The 25344-nt window shown below is 38.7% G+C and overlaps 1 protein-coding gene across 4 annotated transcripts in view; it reads right to left on the bottom strand.

Annotated features, from left to right (window-relative positions):
• Positions 1–3534: 3534 nt before the first annotated feature.
• Positions 3535–25344, bottom strand: part of GFOD2 (glucose-fructose oxidoreductase domain containing 2) — a 64270-nt gene continuing 42460 nt past the window's right edge. For all 4 annotated transcript variants that reach the window (XM_031950258.1, XM_031950260.1, XM_031950259.1 and 1 more), the window contains one exon: positions 3535–5743. In XM_031950258.1, coding sequence (XP_031806118.1) covers positions 4845–5743 — 899 coding nt within the window. In that variant the 3' untranslated portion in view covers positions 3535–4844. The remainder of the gene's footprint in view (positions 5744–25344) is intronic.

The following is a 25344-nucleotide window of genomic DNA, read 5'->3' as shown; positions in this document are numbered from 1 at the left end:
TGGATCATGTTTGATAAACTCCAGCAGTTCTTTACTCCAGGATCAAATACAAAATGCTCTGTTTGACTTTCAAAGCCCTTCAAACCTTGATTCCCAGTCCTATCAGTTTCCAGTCTTATGTCCTATCCCTTCTCTACATATTCTTTGATCCAGTGACACTGCCGTCCCTTCTACTGCTCGTACATGACATCCATCTCCACTATCCAAGTATTTTCAGTGGCTGTCTCCCCTGCCTGAAACACTCTCCACCGTCTCTTCCTCCTGGGCTCCCTGGCTTCCTTCAGGTCTTGACTAATGATATCCTACTTTCTGCAGGGAACCCTTCCCAGTCTCCTTAATTTAGTGCCTTCCTTTTGAGACTACCCCCAATTTGCCCTGTATATATCTTGTTTCTACCTAATTATTATTTCTCCCATTAGACAGTGAACTTCTGGAAAGGAGGGATTGTTAGCTTTTTTATTTTCTTTGTACCCCCCAGAACTTGGCTGACTGCTTGGCTGTGATAGGTAGGCACTTAATAAATGCTAGTTGATTATTTGTATTTTCAAAACTTAAGACCACGCCTAATATATTGTAAGCACACAATAATGCTTGCTAACTAACTGGTTGACTCCTACATTTATTCAACCTTTCAGGGAAACAATTCAATGTCCAGAGGCCGGAATAGAATACTCAGCTCAGCCAATAAACATTAAGCACTTACCATATGCCAGGCACTACAATACCGACAGATATATAGAAAGATCAAAGAGCATCTGCTCCCAAGCAGCTCGGACCAGCTATGCTGTTCTCCTAATGTGGTGAGCCCATAGTACAACACATAGTACTTCAGTCAAGGTTCCCAAGACTGGAAAAGTCAAATCCTACAGAATGACAGTGGATTCTATCCTTAACATGGATAAATCAGTAAGATAAGGCTTGGACCAAATGTTCATGCCCCCATAATCTAAGCAGTTACCAATTCTCATCTCTGTATTTTCTGCATTTTTCCCTTTTCTTCATCCACATCTCTTCCTCCCTTTTCCCCTCTCTGCCTCCTTTCTTTCTGGAGGCAATCAGGGTGTTACATGGCTGCCCAGGGTCACACAGCTAGAAAGTGGATTTGCACTCAACTGCCTGACTCTGGGGCTGGGTTCTATCCACTTCTACCTAGCTACCCTCCCCTCTTTCTAACACAATACAAACCAGTCTCCCTGCCACCGATCTATTTTCTCCATAGCTGCCAAAATAACCTCCTTTAAGGCTCAGGTCTGCTCATGTCAGGCATTCCTCTGTTGAAAAACTTTGAGTAGCTCTGTTACCTTTGGGACTGGGAGAGATGCAAGGGGAGGGCAACTTCCTGGGAGAGTTTACAAGCAAGAGAGGAGTTGGCCAGGGAAAGATTCTCTCTCTCTGGAGGATGTACTACACCTTTTCCCATTCATGGTACCCCCAGTGTGGGAGGAAAGGGAATTTCTCTTTCTCTACTGTGATATGTTGTTGAAGTATAGGATGAAAAGAGACATGGTTGTTGAGCAGAGGGGCTTGATGGTGCTTGAGGCTGGCTGGCTCGAGTCCGGTTTGCAGCTGAACTTAGATGGATTCTGGTCCTTTCCCCAAATGCACAGCAGTAACCAAGGCTTGGATGTTTTCTGAACCTAAAGCTGGAGCTGTGTGTCTGCCCAGGAGCAGGTCCGGAGCTCCCCAGAGCCCTCTCAAGAACTTCCCCACAAAGACATTGCAAGAATATCATCAGGAACACTTGTGGTACCAGCGAGAACACTGGCTTGGGCACGGTATGTCCTACATGTGTGCCTTCTACATGAGACATCCCAAGGGCCCACTCCTCCTACTGACACTATTTGTGGGAGTTCACACCCTAGGTATATGAGTAGGTAGAGATCTTTTATTGCTGCTGTTCTTCCACGCCATTTCTGTAAATTACTTAACTTTGAATTATGTTCTCTGGGTCAGTGATTTTAGGAAGGAGAATCCACCGAGTACCTGGAATCTGGCTTCCCTTGTGGGAATCAGAGAAAGTGCTCCTCCTAGTTGTCTAGTTATAATTTATAAGTGTGTATGTGTTTATGTGTGTGTGTGTGTGTGTATAAAAATTTGTGTATTTTTATACACACACATCCACATAGAGACAGAGATCCTTTCACTACTCTGCCTCAAGACCAATTAGAGTGGGAACTGTATCAATTTGATAATATACCTCTTGCCTTTGCAATGGGTTGGGCCACTGTCCACTGCTTGTGGGTAACCTTCTTTTGGCTCTCAGGCCCAGGTCAGGTGCAAGTATTGGGAATATTTTCTCCCCAATATTATGCCCTCCCAGTAGAGCAGAAACTCTTCTGTTTCTCTGTGTCCCTAAACTTTAGAAATTATCTCCTAAGGCCAAGGAAAGTCCTTTTCTTTCCCAAGATTTCACAGTTAAGTAGCAGACCTACTCTTTCCACTATACCACACTGACCCCTCTCATGTCTGAGCGTGTCAAAACACGTTCTCAAACCACAAATATCTTTTAGGGATCTGTCATTGTCCCTATTTATGCTTCTTTTCCTGCTCCATCACTGGGATGATCCTTATAATTCCAAGAGAACAGAAAGTCTTTGAAGGCAGGGATTGTCATTTTGTAGCTGTATTGCTAGCACTGAGGACAATGCCTTGCACGACTGAACTGATTTGACTGAAAAGGAAAGGCTATGTGCTAGGGTCTCTTTCATCCTGCAAGAGTCGTGTTTTGTGTTTTGAGATGGCTGGCCCCCAGCTTAAGACAGACCCACAAAAGCCCAGGGCACATCAGTTGGCTCAAAGAAAAGTCAAGGAGAGGAGGAATATAAGTGATAGAAATGAAGGTTTCACTCTTCATGATGTGAGTCTAACATCACCTTTGCTGAGAAAGGTTCTCCATAAGCCCCACCAGGCTCACTGCCCCTGAAGGCATCTCCTTTCACACAGGCCAGATGGACTACTGTGGACTTATAAGTGCAATTACACTACAAGTTCTATGAAGGGAGCATTGTATCTCCAACTGTGCCTAGCATAGTGCTCAGCACACCACAGGATCTTAATAATGCTATTGAATAAAAGAACAAACAAAGGAAGGAAGGAAGGAAGGGCTAGTTGATAATAGTGAACTGTAAGCGCTGCTGTATCTCTAGAGTCTAACAAATATAACAAAACTTTCACCAAATCTTCATTTCCATTTGGGCTTAAGGGGGAAAAGAGAGAGCTCCTGAATGGAAAGTGATTCGAGGCTCGAGTTTTATCCTCTTTGGACAGATAGCTTTTCTGGAAAGCTGAACTGAGGATAAGTGAGATCACAAGAATCAAGGCCGCCTAATTTTAAAGCTAGAAGGGACCTGAGGTGTCAGGGCCAGGGGCCCCTTGGCTAAAAAAAAAAAAAAAAAAAAAAAAAAAAAAAAAAAATACAAAAAATTCCAGACAAATAAGTAGAATGATGCCTTTTGTTTTTCTCAAAGTCAGGCTGAAATGGATGCTTTATGTGAATGTGATCAAGGGCTGGAAAGAACACATACTAAAGCATCCTCACATACACAAAACACATTTAATGGGAGCGTAGCTACTTCCTGTGCATTGGTCCCTATCATGCATTTCCACTCAAACATGCCCCGACAGGTGGGAGTGTGGGGTTCCAGGAGGCCAGCCCAGCCTCAGCTGCACACGTATTTCTGTCCAGTCACCACTTTTCCTTTGCCTCTGGAGAAGCCCTCATCTCCTGGTCTTCCTGAAAGGACACAGGACCTCAGGAAGCTGTCCACACCCCTTCTGTTTTGTTTTTCCCTGAGAGAGAAGCCAGCCCTTCAGGGAACATCCAAGATGGGACCCATAGTGGGGAAGGTTGGCGAGAGGTCAGGATGAAAGCTAGAGGGTCAGATGCAGGGAGAGGGACCGACACAGTTTCTCCAAAAAGATTAGTTTCTCCAAAAATCTATTCGCCCTATGCCTGTTTCATGGGAATCGCTGAGGACTAATCAACACAGAGCCCATAAGGTAACAAAAACTTCAGTCTCTTTAAACAAGTCTTTTAAATGTCCACAAAACTTTTTTCCCTCTCCCACCCCACAAACAAATTCAGAGTATCAGATCTTCTGATTAATTTATTTTAGATTTTTTTTTTCAGGTGCTTTAATCCTTTCTTCTCTTTGTTATCACAGCTGATATACTCACCAAACTTTTGTTCTAAAGTTTAGTCCCCATTAAGGAGTTCTTAACAACAGGGATTTTCCCCTTCTCTTCCAGGATTTAGACTCTGGGTAGTATGTGGGAAGGTGATCCCATATTCCCTATCTTATCTTCCAGTTAGAGCCCATAAATCAACAGAGAAGAGAGTCCTTTCTCCACATCCTGCCCCTCTGTAAACAAAGTAAGGGAAGTCAGAAAGGAGGGGTCAGGGGTGAGCCTTGAGGTTCTGATGGAAGTACCCTTGCCCAGTAAGGTAATGGGGAATGGAACCTTGCCATCAGTTCTATACTGATCTGAAAGCCTAGAGTGATTTCCCTGGAGGCTGAGGCCATGGGGCTGGCTGCTCAGTGTGGGCTTTTCTATCCTATTAAAAGGTGTCACTTTTTCTGACCCTGGACATGGGATGACAGCTCTGTCCTTTTCTGGAAGTGCAAAGAGAAATTCAACTTTTCTTAACAATCCGATCCAACAGCAATGGGAACCCTAAACCTCCTGAGGAGAAACCACTCTGTCTTTTCCTTGGTCACCTCAGGTTTCTACCTAGACATATGATATCCTGACATTAAATACAAACCCATGTGTCTTCCCTAAAGAAGGTTAGAGCCCAGGACATCCCCTACCCCATGCCGCCACCTAAGTGGGCAGCAGCCAGCTCAGACGTTATTTCTTTGCAGTGCCTCACAAAGGTTCTGATTGGCATCTGGCTCCTCAGTCATGACTTCCACCGTCTCCCACTCCCCAGACCTGCTGGACTTCTTTATGGCATCCACCACACTCTGCATGTAAAGCCCATCCTCAAAGGAGGCTGCCATGGAGACTGGCTTAAAATCCCAGGTGCGATGGTCATCTTGTTCCTGAAATGACTGGCGCAAAGCCTGCACCATGTACACCATGCCTTTCAGGTACAACAAGGGAATGTCTTTAAACCCCTTTTCTAGAAGCCCTGCATTGATTGTCAAAGAATCCATCAGCAGCTGCTCCTCCTGAAGAGCGGTGCTCTTCTGTCCATAGAGGTCGGATCCTCGGGCTATGAGGCGCCCAGCAGACCCCACAATCATGACTTCGTGCACGAAGGAACCCGGCATGTTGAAGTTGAGAGTCACTGTGCTACAAACACCCCCATTCATGAGCATCTGGAAAAAGCAGAAGTCATCGCTGGTGACATGCCGGATGCCGCTGATCTCGGCATTCTGTTTCACAAATGTCTTCAGAAAACCGTGCACCTTCTCAGCCTTCCTCCCAGTCAGATGGGTGAGGAGGTCCACGATATAGGTGCCCATGGTGTGCAGACCACCGCCCCCCATGTGCTCATCACAGATCCAGTTGTACTTGTGGCTGAGGAGGCTGCCCCAGTACACGCGCACATCACAGATCAGCACGTTGCCGATATAATGCTCTTCGATCAGCTGCTTCATCCGGATGAAGGCCGGCAGGAATCGAAGGACGTTTCCCACCAGGCTCATGAGCCTGGGGTAGTAGCGAGCGGCCGTCACCATCTTGAAGGCATCCACGGAGGTGGCGGCTTTTTCACAGATCACATTCTTTCCAATACCTGAGGGCAAGAAAGAACAGAAAAAAGATAATTTGGGAACTGCTGGGAAAACAGTTCTGATTTCCTAGATGAGACACAATGGTTCTGAGCCTTCCCACCTTATTTTGAAGCTGCTCATTCACAGTTACAAATCTGCACGACAGAGGGGCACAGCCTGGGCAGCCTCTGATCAGCACAGTGAGTGGCTCAGTCTGGGGCAATAGAACTTCCCCAGCAGGACTGTGCTTCCCTGGGCAGAGACACTTCTGGTCCCTGCAAATCCATTCACTGCTCAACTGCTAAAACCCACAGCCCCAGGGCGGGATTTGACTTGGGGTAGTGAAACTCTCACTGCTCAGCCTCTAGCCCCAGGGCAGTCATTATCTCACACAGCAGGGGTTCTTTGCAGGGTACTTTCCCAGCTCTGCCCTGCAGGCCTGAGTTACTTCCTGGTGGGAAACTCTTTCCCAGAGCACTCCAGTACCTGGCTGCTTTTTGCAGCCGGCAAGCAGGACAGCTACCCGTCCATACACCTCTCACTGCTCTGCAGAGGAAGCTGGTAACCTCCTGGCCCTGAGGGCAGACCCTACAGGCTTTAACAAAATGAGCAAAAAAATCAAAAGGACAATTGATAGTTTCTTTTCAGAAAGAGAGCAGCTTTTCAACCCTGAAGAGACTAATAGCAGACAGTCTCCAGACAATTGTTGGTCCCCAATACAAAAGGCTCTCCTAGAAGAGACTATTAAAAACCTTAAAAGAGAACTAGAAGAAAAATGGGGAAAGGAAAGAGAAGTTATGCAAGAGAGTACAGAAAAGACATATAACTCACTAAAAGAAAAATTTGATAAAATGGAAAAAGAAAACAATTTCCTGAAATGTGAATTGGAAAAGGTAAAAAACTCCCAAGAAGTGCAGGGAAACAGAATTTGTGAATTGGAAAAAGAAAATAACTCACTAAAAAAAAAAAAAAAAAAAAATAGTGAAATGAAGCTGCCCATTCATTTCTTATGGCACCCTCAACACAATCATATACTACAACTTATTCAGCTGTCCCCCAACTGAACAGCATCCCCTCAATTTCAAATTCTTTGCCACACAAAGAGTTGCTGTAAATATTTTTGTGCATTCGGGTCCTTTCTCCTTTTCTTTAATCTCTTTGAGATATAGTTCTAGTAGTGGTAATGTTGGGTCAAAAGGCATATGCACAGTTCTACAGCTCTTTAGGAAGAGTTACAAATCGTTCTTGAGAATTCCATCAACAATGATCAAGTGTCCCTAATTTTTTCACATCTTCTTCAGCACTGATTATTTTCCTTTTCTGTCATGTTAGCTAATCTGATGTGTTTTTGAGAAATGAATTTTGAATCTGAAAAGTGCTTCTGAGATGGTATCTGAGTTGTTTTAATGTGGATATCTCTAATTAATAGTGTGATTATTGAGGGCTACTAGGTGGTGCAATGGATAGAGTGCTAAGTCTGGGATCAGGACAACTCATCTTTCTGAGTTTAAATCTGGCCTGACACTTACTGACTGTGTGACCTGTGTGGCAAGTCATTTAACCCCTTTTGCCTCAGTTTCCTCATCTGTAAAATGAGCTAGAAAGGAAATAACAAAACACTCAAATATCTTTGCCAAGAAAACTCCAAACAAGGTCACAAAGAGTTGTACAGGACTGAACAGAAACAACGACAATCAATTGTGATTTAGAGTCTTTATTCTAAAAACTGCCTGTTCACATCCTTTAACCATTTATCAACTGGAGAATGGAACTTATTTTTATAAAATGAAGCCTTTATCAGAGAAACTTATTGCAAACTTCATACACACACCTCGAGTTTCCTGCTTTCGTTTCAATTTTGGCTGCCTAAGTTTGTTTGTGTAAACACTTTAAAATTTTGTGTGATTAAAATTAGTCATTTTACTTCTTGTGATCCTCTCTAACTTGTTTAGTCATACACTCTTCCCTTATCCACAGATCTGACTTAGATCTAAAATTTTCCATGTTCCCTTAACTTGTTTGTAATATTGCTTTTTATGTCTAAATCATGTACCCATTTTTATCTTATCTTGATATAGCTAGTTTGGTCAGTGATACATTCTTATCCCCAAAGCCTGGATCTATTACCATGCACATTTACTATGGTATACTGCATACCTGATCTCTTCCATCATTCTCTTAGACAGTATCAAATAATTTGGAAGATTATCTCTTTGTAAAATAGTTTGAAATCTGGTTCTGTTAGACTGCCTTCCTTCAAAATCCCCCACTGATTCCTTTGATATTCTTGAATTTTTATTCTTCTAGATGAATTTTGCTATTATCTTTCCTGATGTCAAGTTGTTCAATTGTGACCATCGAGTCATTTCCTTTTCCAGTGGATTAAGGAAAACAGAAGTTAACTAACTTGCCCAGAGTCACAGAGCATCTGAGGCCAAATCTCAACTCAGGTCTTGCTTAAATCCAGGCCCAGTGATCTTACCACTGAACCATCTAGTGGACTCTATCATTTTTTCTAGTTCTATAAAATAATTCTTTGGTAGTTTAGTATGGTACTGGATAAGTAAATTAGTTTAGAAAGAATTATAATTTTTTTATTATATTGGCTCAGCCTACTCTTAAACAGTGACTATTTCTCCAGTTATTTAAATGTCATTATCTGTGTAAAAATTATTATAGTGTTCATATAGTCTCTGGGTTTGTCTTTTAAATGGAATTGTTCTATCTCCTGCTAGGTTCTGTTGTAATATACAGAAATGCTGGCAATTTAGGAGGGTTTTAATTTACATCTTGCAATTCTGCTAGAGTTGTTAGTTGTTTCAATTACTTTTTAAATTGATTCTTTGAGTTTCTATAAGTATGTATCATTTCAACTGTAAAAAGTGATAGGCTTGTTTCCTTACTGCCTATTTTTGTTTCTTCAATTTTTTTCTTCTCTTATTTCTATAGCTGACACGTCTAATATAATATTAAATAGTAGTGGTAAAAATGGACATCCTTACTTCACTCCTGATTTTATTGGAAAGTTTTCTAGCTTAGATCCATTATGATTAATACTTATTTTAAGAAAGGCTTTATTTATTTTGTACCTAATATATTCAGTAGGAATGGGTATTATAGTTTGTCAAAAGCTTTTTCTGCATTTGAAATAAGCATATGATTATTGTTGCTTTTGATCTTGATATGGTTAATTATGCTGATAGTTTTCCTAATATTAAATCAGCTCTGCATTCCTGGCACAAATCCCACCCAGTCATAGTGTATTGATCTTTGTGATATGATGTTGTAATCTCCTTGCTAGTATTTATTTTTGATTAAGAAATTGGCCTCTACTTTTCTTTCTCTGTGCTCTCCCTGATTTAAGATCAAAACCATATTTGTGTTACAAAAGGAATTTGATAGGACTCCTTAATTACATATTTTTTTAATAGCTTATATAGTATTAGGATTAACTGTTCCATAAACGTTTTATGTAATTACTTGTAAATCCATTTGATCCTACGGATTTTTTCTTAGGGAATACATTTATGGCTTATTCAATTTTACCCCCATTATGATAAGGTTATTTAAGTATTTTATTTCCTCATGTTAATCTGGCATATTTTTGTAAATATTCATCCATTTCATTTAGATTGTCAGTTTTATTGACATATAATTTAACCAAATAACTCATAATAATTGCTTTAACTTCATCTTCAATAGTGGTATATTCACCCTTTTTATGTTTGATACTGATAAATTTGTTTTCTCCTTTTTAAAAAAAAATCAAATTAACCAATGATTTTTTATATACATATTCATAGGATGTTATGAACATGATACAGATTTGTTTACCAAATCCCCAAGATTAAAACAAGGAGAATGGGAATTTAAAACTCCATATTAAATAGTTATCATGTGTCAGGGGATCAATTATTTACTTTGGGGATTAAAAAAAAAAAAGGCAAAGAGTCCTGCTCTCAAACAGCTTACATTCCAATGAGGGAGACATGTTTATAAGCAGAGATATACAAGATATATACAGAGCATATGAATTTTTTCCAATATGCCATTACTACCCACTTCCTAAAACTCATTACAGAAAAAGTATTCCTTTACACAGTTAATAATAAACTTGTGAAGCAACATACTCTATTGGATATTACCACCTGCAAATAAAAATATGCCTAAAATTTTAATTTAGATCCATAATGGGCTCACTAAGAGGAACTATGATGTTAGTGCTTTGTCTTTAATTTTAAGATCATTATTACAGGGGAGGATGGTAAAAGAAAAAGAGCTAAACACAAACAAAAAGGCCTAAGCCTAAGCCCGCCTTCTGTCTATTTACTTCTGAGTATATTCTGGCCCCCACTTTTAAGTTATCAAAGCACAGTGCTGCTTTAACCCTAAAAACCCCACAACTTCCGTAGTTGTTCCTAGCTTGGTCACAGTTCCTTAAACTCCAGTTGAAAACTTACCAAGTGTTTTGAAATGTTCATAATCAGGTCTGTAAAAACAGGCTATTCTCCTTTCCATCTCATCTCCATTTAAAAAGCCTCCAAACAGAGTGAGCTTCTTGGCCTCCCTTTTATTATTCAGCAGATTCCCCCCTCCCCACCCCCATTTCAGAATTGAGCTTTCTCAACTCAGATCAATTAACAAATATTTATTAAAGATTCTATTCCCAGTGAATTTTCATTCTAATGGGGAAACAAGTAATTATAAAATATTTGCAACATAAATGTAAAGTTCATAAGATGGTCTGATAAACTATAACTCAATCTCTCAGAGTTGGAATGATAAAAGAAAAACCATCTAGTATAACTAGCACTCACACAACATACTTGATAAGGAGCCATTCAACTTTTGCCTAGTGGCCTTTAGTCTATTTGAAACAACCCATTTCAACTTTTGGAGAATAAATTTCCCCCAAACATCGAGTCTACAGTCTATCTCAATGAAACTTGCAGAAATTTCTCCTGCTTCTACATTTGGGGTTCAAGAAGGATAAATCTAATTCTTGAGCCACAGGACTGTCTTCAAATGCTTGAAACAAGTTAGGTCTGGTATTTCTCTTTTTTGGATTAACCTTCTCTGGTTCATTCAGCTATTTCTCATATGGGATGGTAGGTAGATCCTTCCCCCACCCTGCTGTCCAACTGTCGAGCCAATCTTCATTTAAATCAGTATTCCTCCTAAAATACAGAGTAGGGGATGGTCACACTATTGCCTCCTGATTCTTCTCTTAAAATAGCCTGAGATGGTATTAACTTTTTAAATTGCTATATCATCATGGCTGTAATAACGACATAGTAAATCACAGCTTGTAATATCATCTCCACTCTAGCACTTGGGTAGGACCCTTTTGGATGGGATTAGCAGCTTTCAGGAAAGGCAGACAGTAAAAAGAAGTGATTAGTGGAAAGTTACAGAGAAGTAGAGTTCAATTCCTCATTATAGGAAACCTTCCTTAGCCCTGTATAAAAATTAAATGGCCTTTCTTGGCAGGTGGTGAGTCTCCCATCACTGGAGATCTTCAGTAGATCTTGATATGGCTGCTTGTTAGGAGTGGTCTAATAGTGTGCTTCTGTTTAGGTACAAGTTGGACTGTCCTCCAAAGATCTTTTTTCAATTTAAGATTCTACAGACTGCTTTCAACATATGGACTTGCTATTTCTTGTAAAGTGAGTAAGGAAAATATTAAGGTGGTGAGGTAGAATGACATATTAATTTGACCTGGACTCAGGAAGACCCGAGTTCAAATGCTGTCTCAGAGGCTGCTTGAGGGAGGGTCTGGCCTATTCAGAGCTGAATCTGGTGATGAAAGTGGGTTAACTGAGCCGAATGATGCTTATAGATTTTGAAATGACTTTTTCAAGTAGGACATTATTTTTGAGACTTCCATCCTGGTTATGATTGTTATGGAGAGGGAAATGGTAGAACGGCAATTTCTAGTATATTATATTAATGGAGGCCAAAGGGAAAGCTTTCTAACTCTACATCTCAAAAGGGAATACAGTGTCCTAAAAGCTAACCTCCCAGATGAAGGTCAAGAAAGTTCTAAGTGGAAATGCTTCAGATCAAATTTGAAGATGAAGGTGTTAGTCAATAAGCATTTATTAAGCTCTTACTATTTATCAGGCACTGGAGGCACTATGCTTGGTAGGGAGGAATAGGTCCTGGTCCCACATGGGACTAAGAAACAATTCAGATCTCCACAGTAAGCAAGCTGTATTCAGGCTCAATCTTTTGGAGGAAAAGCCATCTTGGGCACCTACTGATTTCAAACCAAATAAAAAAGGAATGCTGTTAGTAAAGTTATAAAGAGGCACAACATAAAGGTCTTAACCAACTTATTCAGCTGTGTATAGCAGGCAGGAAGGCTAGAAATCCGCTAAAGGAAAGAGCTGTAACTGGCAGATGACAATTCCGACAAGAGAACAGTAACAGGAAAAAGTTTTCAAGATCCTGTCCTAAGAAAAAGTAGCCTCAAATGAATGACTGTTGTTGGGGTGAGTGGGTATGTGTTGGGCAGCTAGAGGGTAATAACTGGTGTTAATTAAATTTTATGTGGGAGGAATTCATTTTAGCTTTGAGATTTTCAGATTTGTGTGGAAGTAAAATTTTTCTTGAAATATTTTCCTGTTCTTTGTAGTTCTAAATTCTGGTGTGCTTTTTAAAAATTGTTTTTCTACTAGTGATTACTAATTTTTAACGAAATTCTGTTTTGGTGATTATCACTTTACATTATTAGCCCTTGAATCTTTTAACTGACCAAGACACCAACCTTGCTGATGGCATATGTAACATGCAACCAAGCTCTTCCTGTCACCTCTGCAGAGAAGGGAGATTTTAGCTCATTTTAACTGATCCTCCAACTCACTTTTGCAGAAAGGCTTTGCTCAATGTTACAAAGTGAATTGGCACTTGAGCAAAGTCCAGAACCCAGGTCTCAGAAGTCCTAGCCCAAAGCACTTTCCACTACACTATATACCATCCCCATAGACATCTGCAGAACACTGTCCAGTCTTGTAAGGAGTCCCCCCATTGGGAATATGACCCAAATTAGATGCTTCATTGTACTGGGCAGCTTTTTTTACTGTTCCTCCATCACGAGAACCACATATTTTGATTACTTCTTCCCACCCAGTCCAGCCCAAGCGGCAGAGAAACATTAGAACTCCATTCCAGGATCTGCTATTGGCATTGGTTCTGACCATATGGCAGGTTATTACTATACTTAGCACTGTAAAAAGGATATTCTTAACAGCAAAGAGCTAAAAATTCCTTTTAAAAGCCCTTCAAACTTTTGATCTTCTCCCTAAAGTTACATTAAAAAAAAAAAAGGAGCCCACAAACCACTGAAGCAGTCATGCAGAAGTGCCTTCTGAAGGGATCATTAAGTCCAAAAAAGACAATGGCTTTGGCAGAACTCCTTTTCTTGTCTTCATTAGATTGTGAAACACCAGAGAGAAGGGACTGAGTTTTTTGCCTTTCTTGAGATCTCCATCAGGTACAAAAAGCCCAGTGCCTCCAGACACTCTCTCCCCAAAAGGGAGGTACCTTAAAGATACCTCCCAGCTGGACATTCAGGATTCTGAATGCCTGGAGATTCCAACAATTAATAGCATTTTCACATGACATATGGTCTGGGTTCAAAGGGGCTGTGAAAAAGGAAGTCAACTGCTCTGCATTTGTTCTTTATGTAGAATGTTACTACGTTTTGAAGATCTCAGTCTTATTTTAGGGTTAGTGAAAAGAGACTTGTATGCTACAACAATAATTTGAAGTTGGCTACTGAAGACTAATAGCTGAGCAAGGAGATGAAAACAAGTCTCCAATGTATAAATCTGCTCTGTGAACATCCCTTACATAATTGCTAACCAATGCAGTGGGAATCCCTTCTTTTAGTTTCTGGGGCAGAAGACTCCCTTTAATACTGCTGCAAAGGAAGAGAAGGATGCCCTAAAAAGGGAAAAGGAATTTCTGCAGCAGCGAAGTCAGAGGACACGGGTAAAAGTCCAAGCTTTCCATGGCCTGGACAACTGCTTTACCTAGCTGGATTGGTATCCTCACTAGTAAAATAGAGGAGGTGCTGACTAGGTCTCAGTTTAAACTTCTGATTCTATTATTTCATCCTTATTTTCTTTGTTTTCAGTCTTTAATTTCTGCAAAAGCTATGATTCTTCCTGGAATAATTTTGTTTGTGAAAACCTGATAAATATTCTCTTCTTTGCAACTCCTTTCTTTTTAAACGGTCCTTTTATAAGAAAAGGGTGAATCTTTACACCCTCTTTATGATTGCTGCTGTCATTGCTTCCAGTCAAAAATTATTTTGTTTCTGCCCCCGTCTCTACTCATCTTTTCTGTCCCTCACCCCATCCTGCCTATCTGCCATTAGCTGGCATTCTTCTTCATCCCTTATTCTCTTTCACCTTTCAAAAGAGAGGTAGAGTTTACACAATTTCTTTCAGCCTCTGTGCCTGATATGTTTTAGGTTGAGTCAGATGGCAATTGCTAGTTTGCTTGGCAGTCTAAGATGTTTGGCATTCTTTATATTTCATCTCATGCAAATGGGTTTGTCAATATTTAGATTCCAAACCTGGAATATCAGGTTTAGTCTCCTCCTACTCAGTGGGCTGATTTTGATCATAAAAAGTCATCTTAATTCATAAAAAGAAAATAATTTGGAGAAGAAGCAACTGTTTTCTCCTGTTAGCAGAAGAGTTCAATTAAGAAGAGTTAGCAATTTTGAGCACAATATTTTAAAAATAAGATTTGGAAAATATAGTTCCTGAGATCACAGGAACATTTCACATTGTATATTCCTCGAAGGTAGGGTCCTTGGAGCTGGATGTAGATTTACCTTTGTTAATACTAGGCATGTGGCCTCATCACACAGGTCCCAGAGGAGTTGCTTCTTGCTACCCATCATTACTGCCAGACTTTTTCTTTGCATCCTTCAAGCAGTAAACTTTCCTCCTTTGAAGTTTACTCACTGGCAATTTCCCACCCAATTAAAATTTTGATAACTATGGTGGTTCTTCTCACTGAGTTCAGGACTTTTCTTGCTATGTCCCTCTCCTTTCCTTACATACAAGACTCTAATACCAGGGCAGATGTCCCCTCAATTTCTTTAAGCCTCACAACCGCTTTCACACCTATCTTTGCCACATATCACACACACCACCATTATTTACTAGTGTTCCGTCTCTCCAATCTGAAACTCTGGACATTGCTCATAACCTCCTATTACCCACCTCTCCCAAGGCTACATCTCTCCTACATCTGTTCTTTGCCCTTATGGAAACCTACAATCTTGGAATTGGGGTGAAAATGGAGACCTCCACTCCTCAATCAATACCTAGTTATTTCAATCCTAGGCTATCATCTGTTCTTGAATCCCTTGTCCAGTTTGTTCCTTTGCTGCTCCCTTCTTGCCAAATCTCAACCTTGGATCACTCCCTTCATCTGCTTCCTTCTCTCTTATTGTAGTTAAGTAGATCCATTACAGAATCATGTTATCCAACATCAACAGAGCCCTGATTGCAGCAATATGAAATATTTTTTAAAAAATCTTCCTGATTCCTCATATCACTTCTCACAGAAGTTATACTAAACTTTCTCTTTCTTCCTCCAGCCTCTCAAGCTATCCTTCATCATTCTCTATCAGCTGAGAGCTTCACCTCTTTATTGAAAAAAAAAAATCAAGGCTACTAGATGGAAGCTGTCTCTTCAACTTAAAATCCCTTAATCTCCCATTCTCTCCTCCTTTCTCCTAGTCTTTGCCAAAGAGTGGTCCCCTTGACAAAGAGGCTTGTCAAATCTGGGATGCTCTCTTTCCTCAAGTCTGCCTACTGCTTTCCTTGGCTTCCTTCAAGTTTCAACTAAAATCTCATCTTTAATATGAAGTCTTCTCTAGCCCCTCTTATTTAAGTCTTCTCTCTTATTTCCTATTTATCCTGTGTATAGCTTGCTATATACAATTTGTTTCCATGTTGTCTTCTCCCTTGAGTTGTGAGCTCCTTGAGTACAGGGTCTTGCTTTTTGCTTCTGTTTGCATCTGAATGCTTAGCACTGTGTCTAGCATATAGTAGATGCTAAATAAATATTTACTGAAGGAGATGGGAGTTTGATTAAACAGTACACTGTTGAAGATGGGGGAGTAATGTCCAATAAGCCTAGAAAGAGACATTATGTCTTAGATCAGGTTATTACGATCAGGAAATTAAAAGCAAAACAAAGAAGTTTAATTTTATCCTAAAGATAATCAGAAGTTACTGCATTTGGTTGAGTAGAGGAGTCACATAGTCATGTCCTCTTAAGGAAAATCACTTTGGCAACCACGTGATTGGTTGCCTGGAGGATGGAAGAATTGAGTCTGAGAAAAAAATGAGCTGTTGCAATGGGACGCCACAGATGCATGCAGATGTGGGAGATGTGAAAATAGACATAGTAAAACTTGACAACTGATTGGATATAGGAGGAGAGAACATGCATTTATGAAGTGCCAGTTGTGTACTAGGAGAAGTAAATGGCAAACTACTCCAGTATCTCTACCAAGAAAACACAATGGACAGTATTAAAAATGATTTTAAAAAAAGATTTAACACTGGAAGATGAGCCCCTCAAAGTCAGAAGGTATCCACTGTGCTACTGAGGAAGACAGAGGAGAATTATAAGTAGGCTCAGAAAGAATAGAAAGTTGGGCCAAAGCCAAAAGGAAGCTCAGCTGAGGATGTCTGCTGATAAAAGGAAAATGCAATGCTACAAAGCTCAATATTGAATAGGAATCTGGATTGTTAGATCACTGAACCAAGGTAAACTGGGTATGGTCAAACAGGATTTACAAAGATTAAACATTGACATCTTGGGTGTCAGTGAACTTAAATGAACAGGAATGAGTGAATTTAATTCAGATGATCATTACATATGAGGGCAAGAATTCCTTAGAAGAGATGGAATAAGTACTCAAAGTCACAAAAAGGAGAAAAGCAGTAGTGAGTTATAAGCTAAAAATGACAGAATGATATTTGTTTCAATCCAAAAAAACCCCACTTAACCGCACAGTAATACAAGTCTATGCTCCAACCATTGATGCTAAAAAGGTCATGGCTGATCAGTTCTATAAAGACCTACATCTTCTAGAAAAAAACACCAAAAAAAGTCACATTCATCACAGGGGATGGGAATACTAAAGTAGGAAATGAAAAGATAATTGGAAAAGGAGGTTAAGTATGGCTTTAGAGTGCCAAATGAAACAGGGCAGAGAGTATCAGAGTTTTGTCAAGATTAACTCAATAGTCAATTTTTCAACAAACCTACACATGACTACTTCACTTCAACATGACTACACATGGACATCACCAGATATTCAATGTAGAAATCAGATTGATTATATACTTTGCAGCCAAAGGTAGAAAGAAGTTTTATACAGTCAGATAAAACGAGACCTGGAACTATGGCTCCGATCATGAGCTTCATACTGCAAAATTAAGCGTTAAATTGAAGAAAATAGGGACAACCATCAGACTCTGTAAGTATGACCAAAATAATACTCCTTATGCAAATGAAGTGAAAGTGATGAGTAGATTTAAGGAATTAAATTTGGTAGCGTTTCCAAATAACTATTGAAAAAGGTTCATAATAGTGTATTGGAAGCAATTTTTTAAAAAGTGAGAAAGCAAAATGATTGCCTGATGAAGCTTTACAGATAGCTGAAGAAAAAAAGGGAAGGAATAAGGGAAAGATATATCCAAATGAGTGCAAAATTCCAAAAAATAGCAAGGAGCTATTATTGTTCAGTGAACAATGCAAAGAAATGGAAGAAAATAACAGAATAGAAAAGAGATCTCTTCAAGGAAATCAGAGATAACAAAGGAACGTTCCATGCAAAAATGGCAAGATAAAAGGCAAAAATGGTAGTAAACTAATAGAAATAGAAGATATTAAGAAGAGGTGGCAAGAATATACAGAAGAACTATAGAAGATCTTAACATTACCATAGTATTGTGGTTACTGATCTAGAACCATACATCCTAAAGAATGAAGTTCAGTAGGCCTTAGGAAGCATTACTAACAATAAGGCTAGTGGAAGTGACAAAATTCCAGCTGAGTTATTTAAAATCCTAAAAAAGTGTGGCTCAAGTATTAATAGCACTCAATAAGCCAATAAATTTGGAAAACTCAACAGTGACACCAGGATTGGAAAAAAAAAATTCAGTTTCCATGCCAATCTTATTTTTTCCCCCTGACTGCAGGGCTGGTGCTCTATTACACTCCAATCTTAAAGAAGGGTAATGCTAAAGAATGCTCAAATTCCCAAACAATTGCTCTTTTTTCACACACCAGTAATGTTATACTTCAGATTCCATAAACTAGGCTTCAACAATATGTGAACTGAGAATTACTAGAAATGCGGGCTGGTTTTCAAAGAGGCATAGGGGTTAAAGACTAAACTGCCAACATTTGTTGGATTATGGAGAAAGCCAGGGACTGCTAGAAAAACATGTATTTCTGCTTCATTGACTACACTTAAGCTTTTGACTGTGTGGATTACAACAAAATGTGGCAAGTCCTCAAGGAGATGGGAGTATCAAACCAACTTGTCCCCTGAGGAACCTGTATGCAGTTCAAGAAGCAACAGTTAGAACTGAACATGGAACAAGTGATTGGTTTAAGATTGGGAAAGAAATATGACAAAGATGTATATATCATCATCTTATTTATGTTAACTTAGATGTAGATAGAGTACATCATGAAAAATGCCAGGCTGGACAAATCAAAAGCTGGAATTCAGCTTGCTGGGAAAAATTTCAACAATCTTGGATTTGTAAAAAGTACCATTGTAATGGCAGAAAGTAAAGAAGAATTAAGAGGCCTTTTGATGAGAGTAAAAGAGAAGTGTGTAAAAGCTAGCTTGAAGCTTAAAAATCTAAGATCATTAAATGGTCAAAGCATATGAAGAGGCAATTTTCAGATGAAGAAATTAAAACCATTTCTAGTCATATGAAAACATGTTCTAAATCATTACTGATCAGAGAAATGCAAATTAAGACAACTCTGAGATACTACTACATATCTCTCAGATTGGCTAAAATGACAGGAAAAAAAAGACAATGATGAATGTCGAAGGGGATGTGGGAAAACTGGGACACTGATACATTGTTGGTGAAGCTATGAATTGATCCAATTGCTCTGGAGAGCAATTTGGAACTTCGTCCAAAGGGTTATCAGACTGTGCATACTGTTTGACCCAGCAGTGTTTCTACTGGGCTTGTATCCTAAAGAGATTATAAAGAAAGGAAAGGAACCCACACTGTGCAAAAATGTTTGTGGCAGCCCTTTTTTTAGAGGCAAGAAACTAATGAATGGATGTCCATCAATTGGAGAATGGCTGAATAAATTATGGTATAAGAATGTTATTGAATATTATTGTTCTATAAGAAACGATCAGCAGGATGATTCTAGAGAGGTCTGGAGAGACTTACGTGAACAAATGCTAAGTGAAATGAGCAGAACCAGGAGATACATCAACAGCAAGATTATATAACACTTCTGATGGAAGTGGCTCTTGTCAACAATGAGATGATTGATGCCAGTTCTAATGATCTTGTTCTGAAGAGAGCCATCTGCTCCCAGAGAGGCCAGTGGGGACTGTGTGTGGACCACACAATAATATTTTCATTCTTTCTGTTGTTGTTTGCCTGCATTTTGCTTTCTTTCTCACTTTTTTCTTCGTGGATCTGATTTTTCTTGTACAGCATGAAATTTGTGGAAATATATATGGAGGAACTGCACATGTTTAACTTAGATTGGATCACTTGCTGACTGGGGGAGGGAGGAAAGGGAGGGAAAATTAGAACACAGAGTTTTGTAGGGGTGAATGCCAAAAATTATTCATGTATATATTTTGAAAATAAAAAAGGTATAATTTTTTTTAAAAAGGAGAAAAAAAACAAAGATCATGGCAACTGGTCCTATCACTTCCTGGAAAAAAGAGGGAGAAGAAATGGAAACAGTGTCAGATTTTATATTCTTAGGCTCAAAGAGCATTGTAGATGCCTTTTGTAGCCACAAAATTAAAAGATACTTGCTCCTTAGAAGGAAAGTTATGGCCAATTTGTACAGCATTTACTAAAAAGCGGAAATATCACTTTTTTCTGACAAAGGTCTCTTAGAATTAAAACTATGGTTTTTCCAGTAGTAATGTCTGTCTATGAGAGCTGGATTATAAGGAAAGCTGAGTGCTGCAGAATCAATGCTTCCAAATTGTGGTTTTGGAGAAGATTTTTGAGTTCCTTGGACAGCAAGAAGATTGAATTAGTCAATATTTAAAGATATTCAGTCTATTTCACTGGAGGGACAAATATTGAAGTTGAAATACATTGGCCACATAATGAGAAGACAAAAGAACTCACTGGAAAAGAGTCTTATTTTGGGAAAGATTGAAAGCAAAAGAAGGGGAAGGAGGAGGATGACTCACATAGACTGTCAAGGAAGCAATGAGCACAACCTTGGGCAGATTTTGGGAAACAGTGGAACAAAGAAGAGTGTCATGGGTCACGGGGTCCCAAAGGATCAGACACAGCTAAACAAAAGAACAGTAATGTGCTCGGAACTGTGCTGACTTAAATAGTGAGCTCACTTAAATAGTGAGAAACTAAGAACAATGTCAAGATTACAAGCCCCAAACACCAGAATGATGGTGATTCCTTTGATAGAATTAGGAAAGTTCAGCAGCAGAGTTTGGGGGTTTAGGGGAGAAAATGATTTTCATTTTAGACATGTTGATTTTAAGATGTCATGAGGATATCCTCCTTAAAAACAAATTTTCTACTGGTAATTAATGTACCTGCCTATAGTCTAATTTCCTTTAGTTCCTGGGACTATAGGTCTCTGTTACTTCCTTCTTTGACTTCACATGACTTAACCCAAAAGTCTAGATTTATAAAGAAACTTTATCTTACAAAAGCCTAAAAATTCGGACTTTTTCTTTTCCTTAGTCCTAACACATTATTTCTGAGGTCAAATTATCTTAGGTTCTGGTGTATGTGAATCAGTTCTCTTTCTGCTGTTATCAGCCTAAGAAAAACAATGTTGCTACTTGCTGTTTCCCGTTAGAAGCTTAAAAATATTCTAGTGAATATGGAAACCTCATCTTTTAGTGGCTGATTTAAAAAGACTTTAGGGAAAGAATATACTGACCACCACGATGATTTGACAATCTACTAAAGCTCCCTCTTAAACAAAGCTGAAAAAATAAAAAACACCAGAGTGAATTTCATCTCTGAAAAGAGGAGGCATTTAGAGAACATGTATGAAAAGTTGCAGATTATAAAGGATCCTTCTTCATTCGTGAAATCACTTATTCATTTACTTAGTTTCATTTATTTAGGGCCTTGTAGGCCTCAAATTCTTTCCTTTACTGGTCAGCTGATATTCCTAACATGGCATGAAGAAAATTATATTCGATTTAGATATATATTTTATTTTATCGTTTAACTGCATTACTTACCATCTAGGGGAGGGTGTGGGGAGGACCAGGAAATTGGAACACAAGGTTTTGCAAGGGTCAATGTTGAAAAATTATCCTTGCATATGTTTTGAAAATAGAAAGTTTCAATAAAAAAATGCTTCATTACCTTAAAAAAAAGAAAAAGAAAAATGCTCCACAAGATGCTTAAACTGTCAGGGTTTAGAGATAAATTAGTAATTTATAAAGAAAAAGTATAAACCAAAAAGCAAAGGACTTTTTTTTTTTCTTACCAAGTACCCTGCTATAGTAAGGGGGGGAAATCACCTATATATAGGTCAATTAAATAAAAGGCAAGTTTTCCAGCTTTGATTTTTTAAAAAGAATTATGCAAAGAATACCCTTTGATCCAGCAATGGCTCTACTGAGTTTGTATCCAACAGAGATTATAAAAAAGGGAAAAGGACTCACATGTGCAAAAATGTTTGTAGCAGCCTTTTTTTGTAGTGGCAAGAAACTGGAAACTGAGTTGATATCCATCAGTTGGGGAATGGCTGAATAAGCTATGGCATATGAATGTTATGGAATATTACTGTTCTATAAGAAATGATCAACAGGATAATTTCAGAAAGGCCTGTAGAAACTTACATAAACTGATGCTATGTGAAGTGAGTAGAATCAATAGAACAAGAAGATTATGTGATGATCAACTGTGATGGACTTGGCTCTTTTCAACAATGAGGCAATTCAGGACAATTCCAATAGACTTGTGATGGAGAAAGCCATCTGCATCCAGAAAGGGGACTTATGGGGGTTGAATGTGGATCATAATCTAGTATTTTCACCTTTTGTTGTTGTTGTTTGCTTGCTTATTTTTTCTTTCTCATTTTTCCCCTTTTTGATCTGATTTTTTTTATGCAGTATGATAAATTTGGAAATATGTTTAAAATTACACGTTTAACCTATTTTGGATTACTTCTGTCTAGGGAAGGGAGAAGGAGAAAAATTTGGAACACAAGGTTTTGCAAGGGTGAATGTTGAAAACTATCTTTGCATGTATTTTGAGAAATAAAAGCTATTATAAAAAAAATTATGCCCAGAGCACATAAAATTTCACTCTACAAAAAGATAATGTAAACCTCAGGTTCAATATAGCCAATTAAAGAAAGAGTAAAAAACAGAAAAGATGGAGAAGTAAACAGAAAGTAAAAAATAGGCACAGAGACATAAGACATAATTTAAAAGCTGAAGCAACTGGGATAGATTATCAGAGAATAGTCACTATATCTTGGCCTCTCAAGTAATAATAGCCTCCACAGAACTCCAAAGAAACCTGCTGTTGTTTTGCAATATAGGCACAGATGGAAATTTTCATAGAATTTGATAGTATATTTTAGACTAAAAGGGTCCTTAGAACTGCTGAGAATCTCGCTCATTGGGGCAGTTAGTTAGTGTAGTGGATAGAGCAGCAACCCTGAAGTCAGAAGGACCTGAATTCAAATCTGGTCTCAGATACTTAACACGTCCTGGCTGTGTGACCCTGGGCAAGTCACTTAACCCCAAATGCCTCAGGGAAAAAAAAATCTCACTCATTGTAGATGCCCATCAATTGGAGAATGGCTGAACAAGTTGTAGTATATGAAGGTAATAGAATATTATTTTTTCTATAAAAAATGATGAACAAGCCGATTTTAGAAAGGCCTGGAAAAATTTACACAAATTGATGCTGAGCGAAACAAGCAGAACCAGGAACATATTGTACACAGTAACATCAAGATGAGATGATCAGCTATGAAAGACTTGGTTCTTCTTAGTGGTTCAGTGATCCAAGGCAATCCCAATAGACTTTGGGTAGAAAATGCCATCTCTATCCAGAAAAAGAACTAAGGAGACTGAATATAAATCAACATATTCTAAGTTCACTTTTTTTTTCTGTTTTTTTTCTCTCTCTCATGATTTTTCTTTTTTATTCTGATTTTTGTCTCCCAACATGATTCACAAAGCAATGTGCATTAGAAATAAATAAATAAATATCACTCATTTTACAGAAAAAAGTAGGACCTAAAGTATGATCCTCACTAGTGAAACAATCTGGTCCTCTGTCTGACTCATAATCCCTTTTACTATTTCTTCATGACACTCTTTATTCCTATTTTTCTCTGAATTTCTTTATTGGTTTTATGTTGCAGCCTATTCCTAGTTACTTTGAGCCTTTCCAGCTCTTTCTGCATGATACATATCTTTACTTTCTGGGAAGCAGTGGGTTTTTTAGTTGTCACATAGCAACACTGGTAAAATGTTTGTCGTGAAAAAGGTGGGCCTTTGCTATTATGGAAAGCTGAGGTTCAATAAAAGTGCTATTTCCTAAAAGAAATACAGCTCACTTCTCTTCTCTTTTCTGTATCTATGTCTAGATACATGTCTTATTGTTTGTCCCAGGTATACATATTCTTGGGTAAGTTCTATAAGGTGTCCATTCAACATGCATGATAAAATCTGTGTAATAAACAAGAAAGACCACTCGGTCTTTCCTTTGTGTATGGCTAGACCAAATTTCTTTTCAATGATTACAGATCTCTTACAAGAGGCTACAAAAGTCTTGAAACTTAAGGTAACCAAACAATGTCATCTACAAACAGAAATATAACAATTTCCTATGGATAGTAAGGATAAATCCCTCAATCTGAATTCTGTGCAATATTTCCTCTATCACAGTGGGAAAGATCTTCTGGTACACCACAAACCATCTCCACCCTGGTTCAAAGGGTCTCTGTTACCTCTATTTGGCATTTAAAGCTTTTAACCTGGATATTTCTTCCCTTTCCAGTCTTCTTATAATTGACTCACATACTCTCAATTCTAGCTACCTCAGCCTGTGTGCAATTAATTTCTCAAACAGACTATCTTTTCTGCTCCTGGAAAACAATGTCCCTCACTCACCTCCACTTCCAGCCAGTTTTCCCCAGCTTCCTTCAAATTCCCACTCAACTCATTTCTTCTATAGGCCCCCCAAACTGCCTTTCATCTACTCTATATTTACCTTTCATGTACCTAGCTATTTATATGTCATCTCCATCAGAAGGTAAGCTCCTTGAGGACAGGGCTCAGCTTTTTGTCTTTCTTTCTATCTCCTGAATTTAAGTCAACACTTAACAGATGCTTGCTGCCTGTTTTGCCTTATGCTTGTTAGCAAAGGGTTATTTCTGTGGTTACATTTTCCAAGGAATCCTAAAGAATCTTGATTTATGGACGGAAGGTACTTTGTTATAAAAGTCTGTAAGGTGGCATTTTGTTCTACTGAGGTGACCACTTCTTAATTATCAGCAAACTCTAAGTGCAGACAATCCACCTTCTCTCCAGCTTTCAATCAACTGTGAGACAGCAAAGATGTGGTTCATTAATGAAATAGGCTGATACCTTCCTTGAGGATGACCTCAAGTCTCACAAAGATGACACTCAAAGATTTTGTTTAGAGGGGAGAAAGGATATAAATATCAACAGTTATTAGCTTCTCATTCACATTTTGGGGTATTAACAAGAGTTGAGCATTCCTTTCACATTTTCTATTCCTTCCAAAATACCATGGAGATCAGCCTTTTGGCACATTTACAAATGTATTTCTTTTATATAGAAATGTAATCATAAAAACCCGAGTTCAAATTTTGTCTCAGAGGCATACTAGCTGTGTATCCTGGTATGGGCCCATTTCCTCAGCTGTAAAATAATAGCATTTACCTCACAGGGTTGTGGTGAAGACATTATTCGTAAAGCCCTGTGCAAACTGAAAGGGCTACAGAAATCCCATTTATGATTGATGCCATCATTGTGTCCTTCGGCTATTTTCCCTAGCTGTTACTATCTTCTAGATCATTTCTGACATCTCTGTATGTACCTTTGGAACAGTAATATCAGGGTCCAAGTATGATGGTTCTATTGGCTTTGATGGGAAAAAAAAGTTTCTGTAGATGCTTGAAAATCTTTTCTATCTTCCTCCTCTTTATAGTCCTTTTTCCATGTCCATCTCGAAGGCCCTGGAGATGATTCTACTAAGCTGACTTTGTCTTGGCCAGGTTTCTTTAACCTGCTTTAACCCTCACTGCTCCTTTCTCCTTTAGGAGGTGTTCCTGCTAACCATTTTACAGTTTAAGAAATTATGGGTCAGCTATG

Source organism: Sarcophilus harrisii, chromosome 2, assembly GCF_902635505.1.
Source record: "Sarcophilus harrisii chromosome 2, mSarHar1.11, whole genome shotgun sequence".
Classification (NCBI taxonomy): domain Eukaryota; kingdom Metazoa; phylum Chordata; class Mammalia; order Dasyuromorphia; family Dasyuridae; genus Sarcophilus; species Sarcophilus harrisii.
The sequence above is the reverse complement of the archived record's forward strand: the minus strand, read 5'-3'. Positions and strand labels throughout refer to the sequence as shown.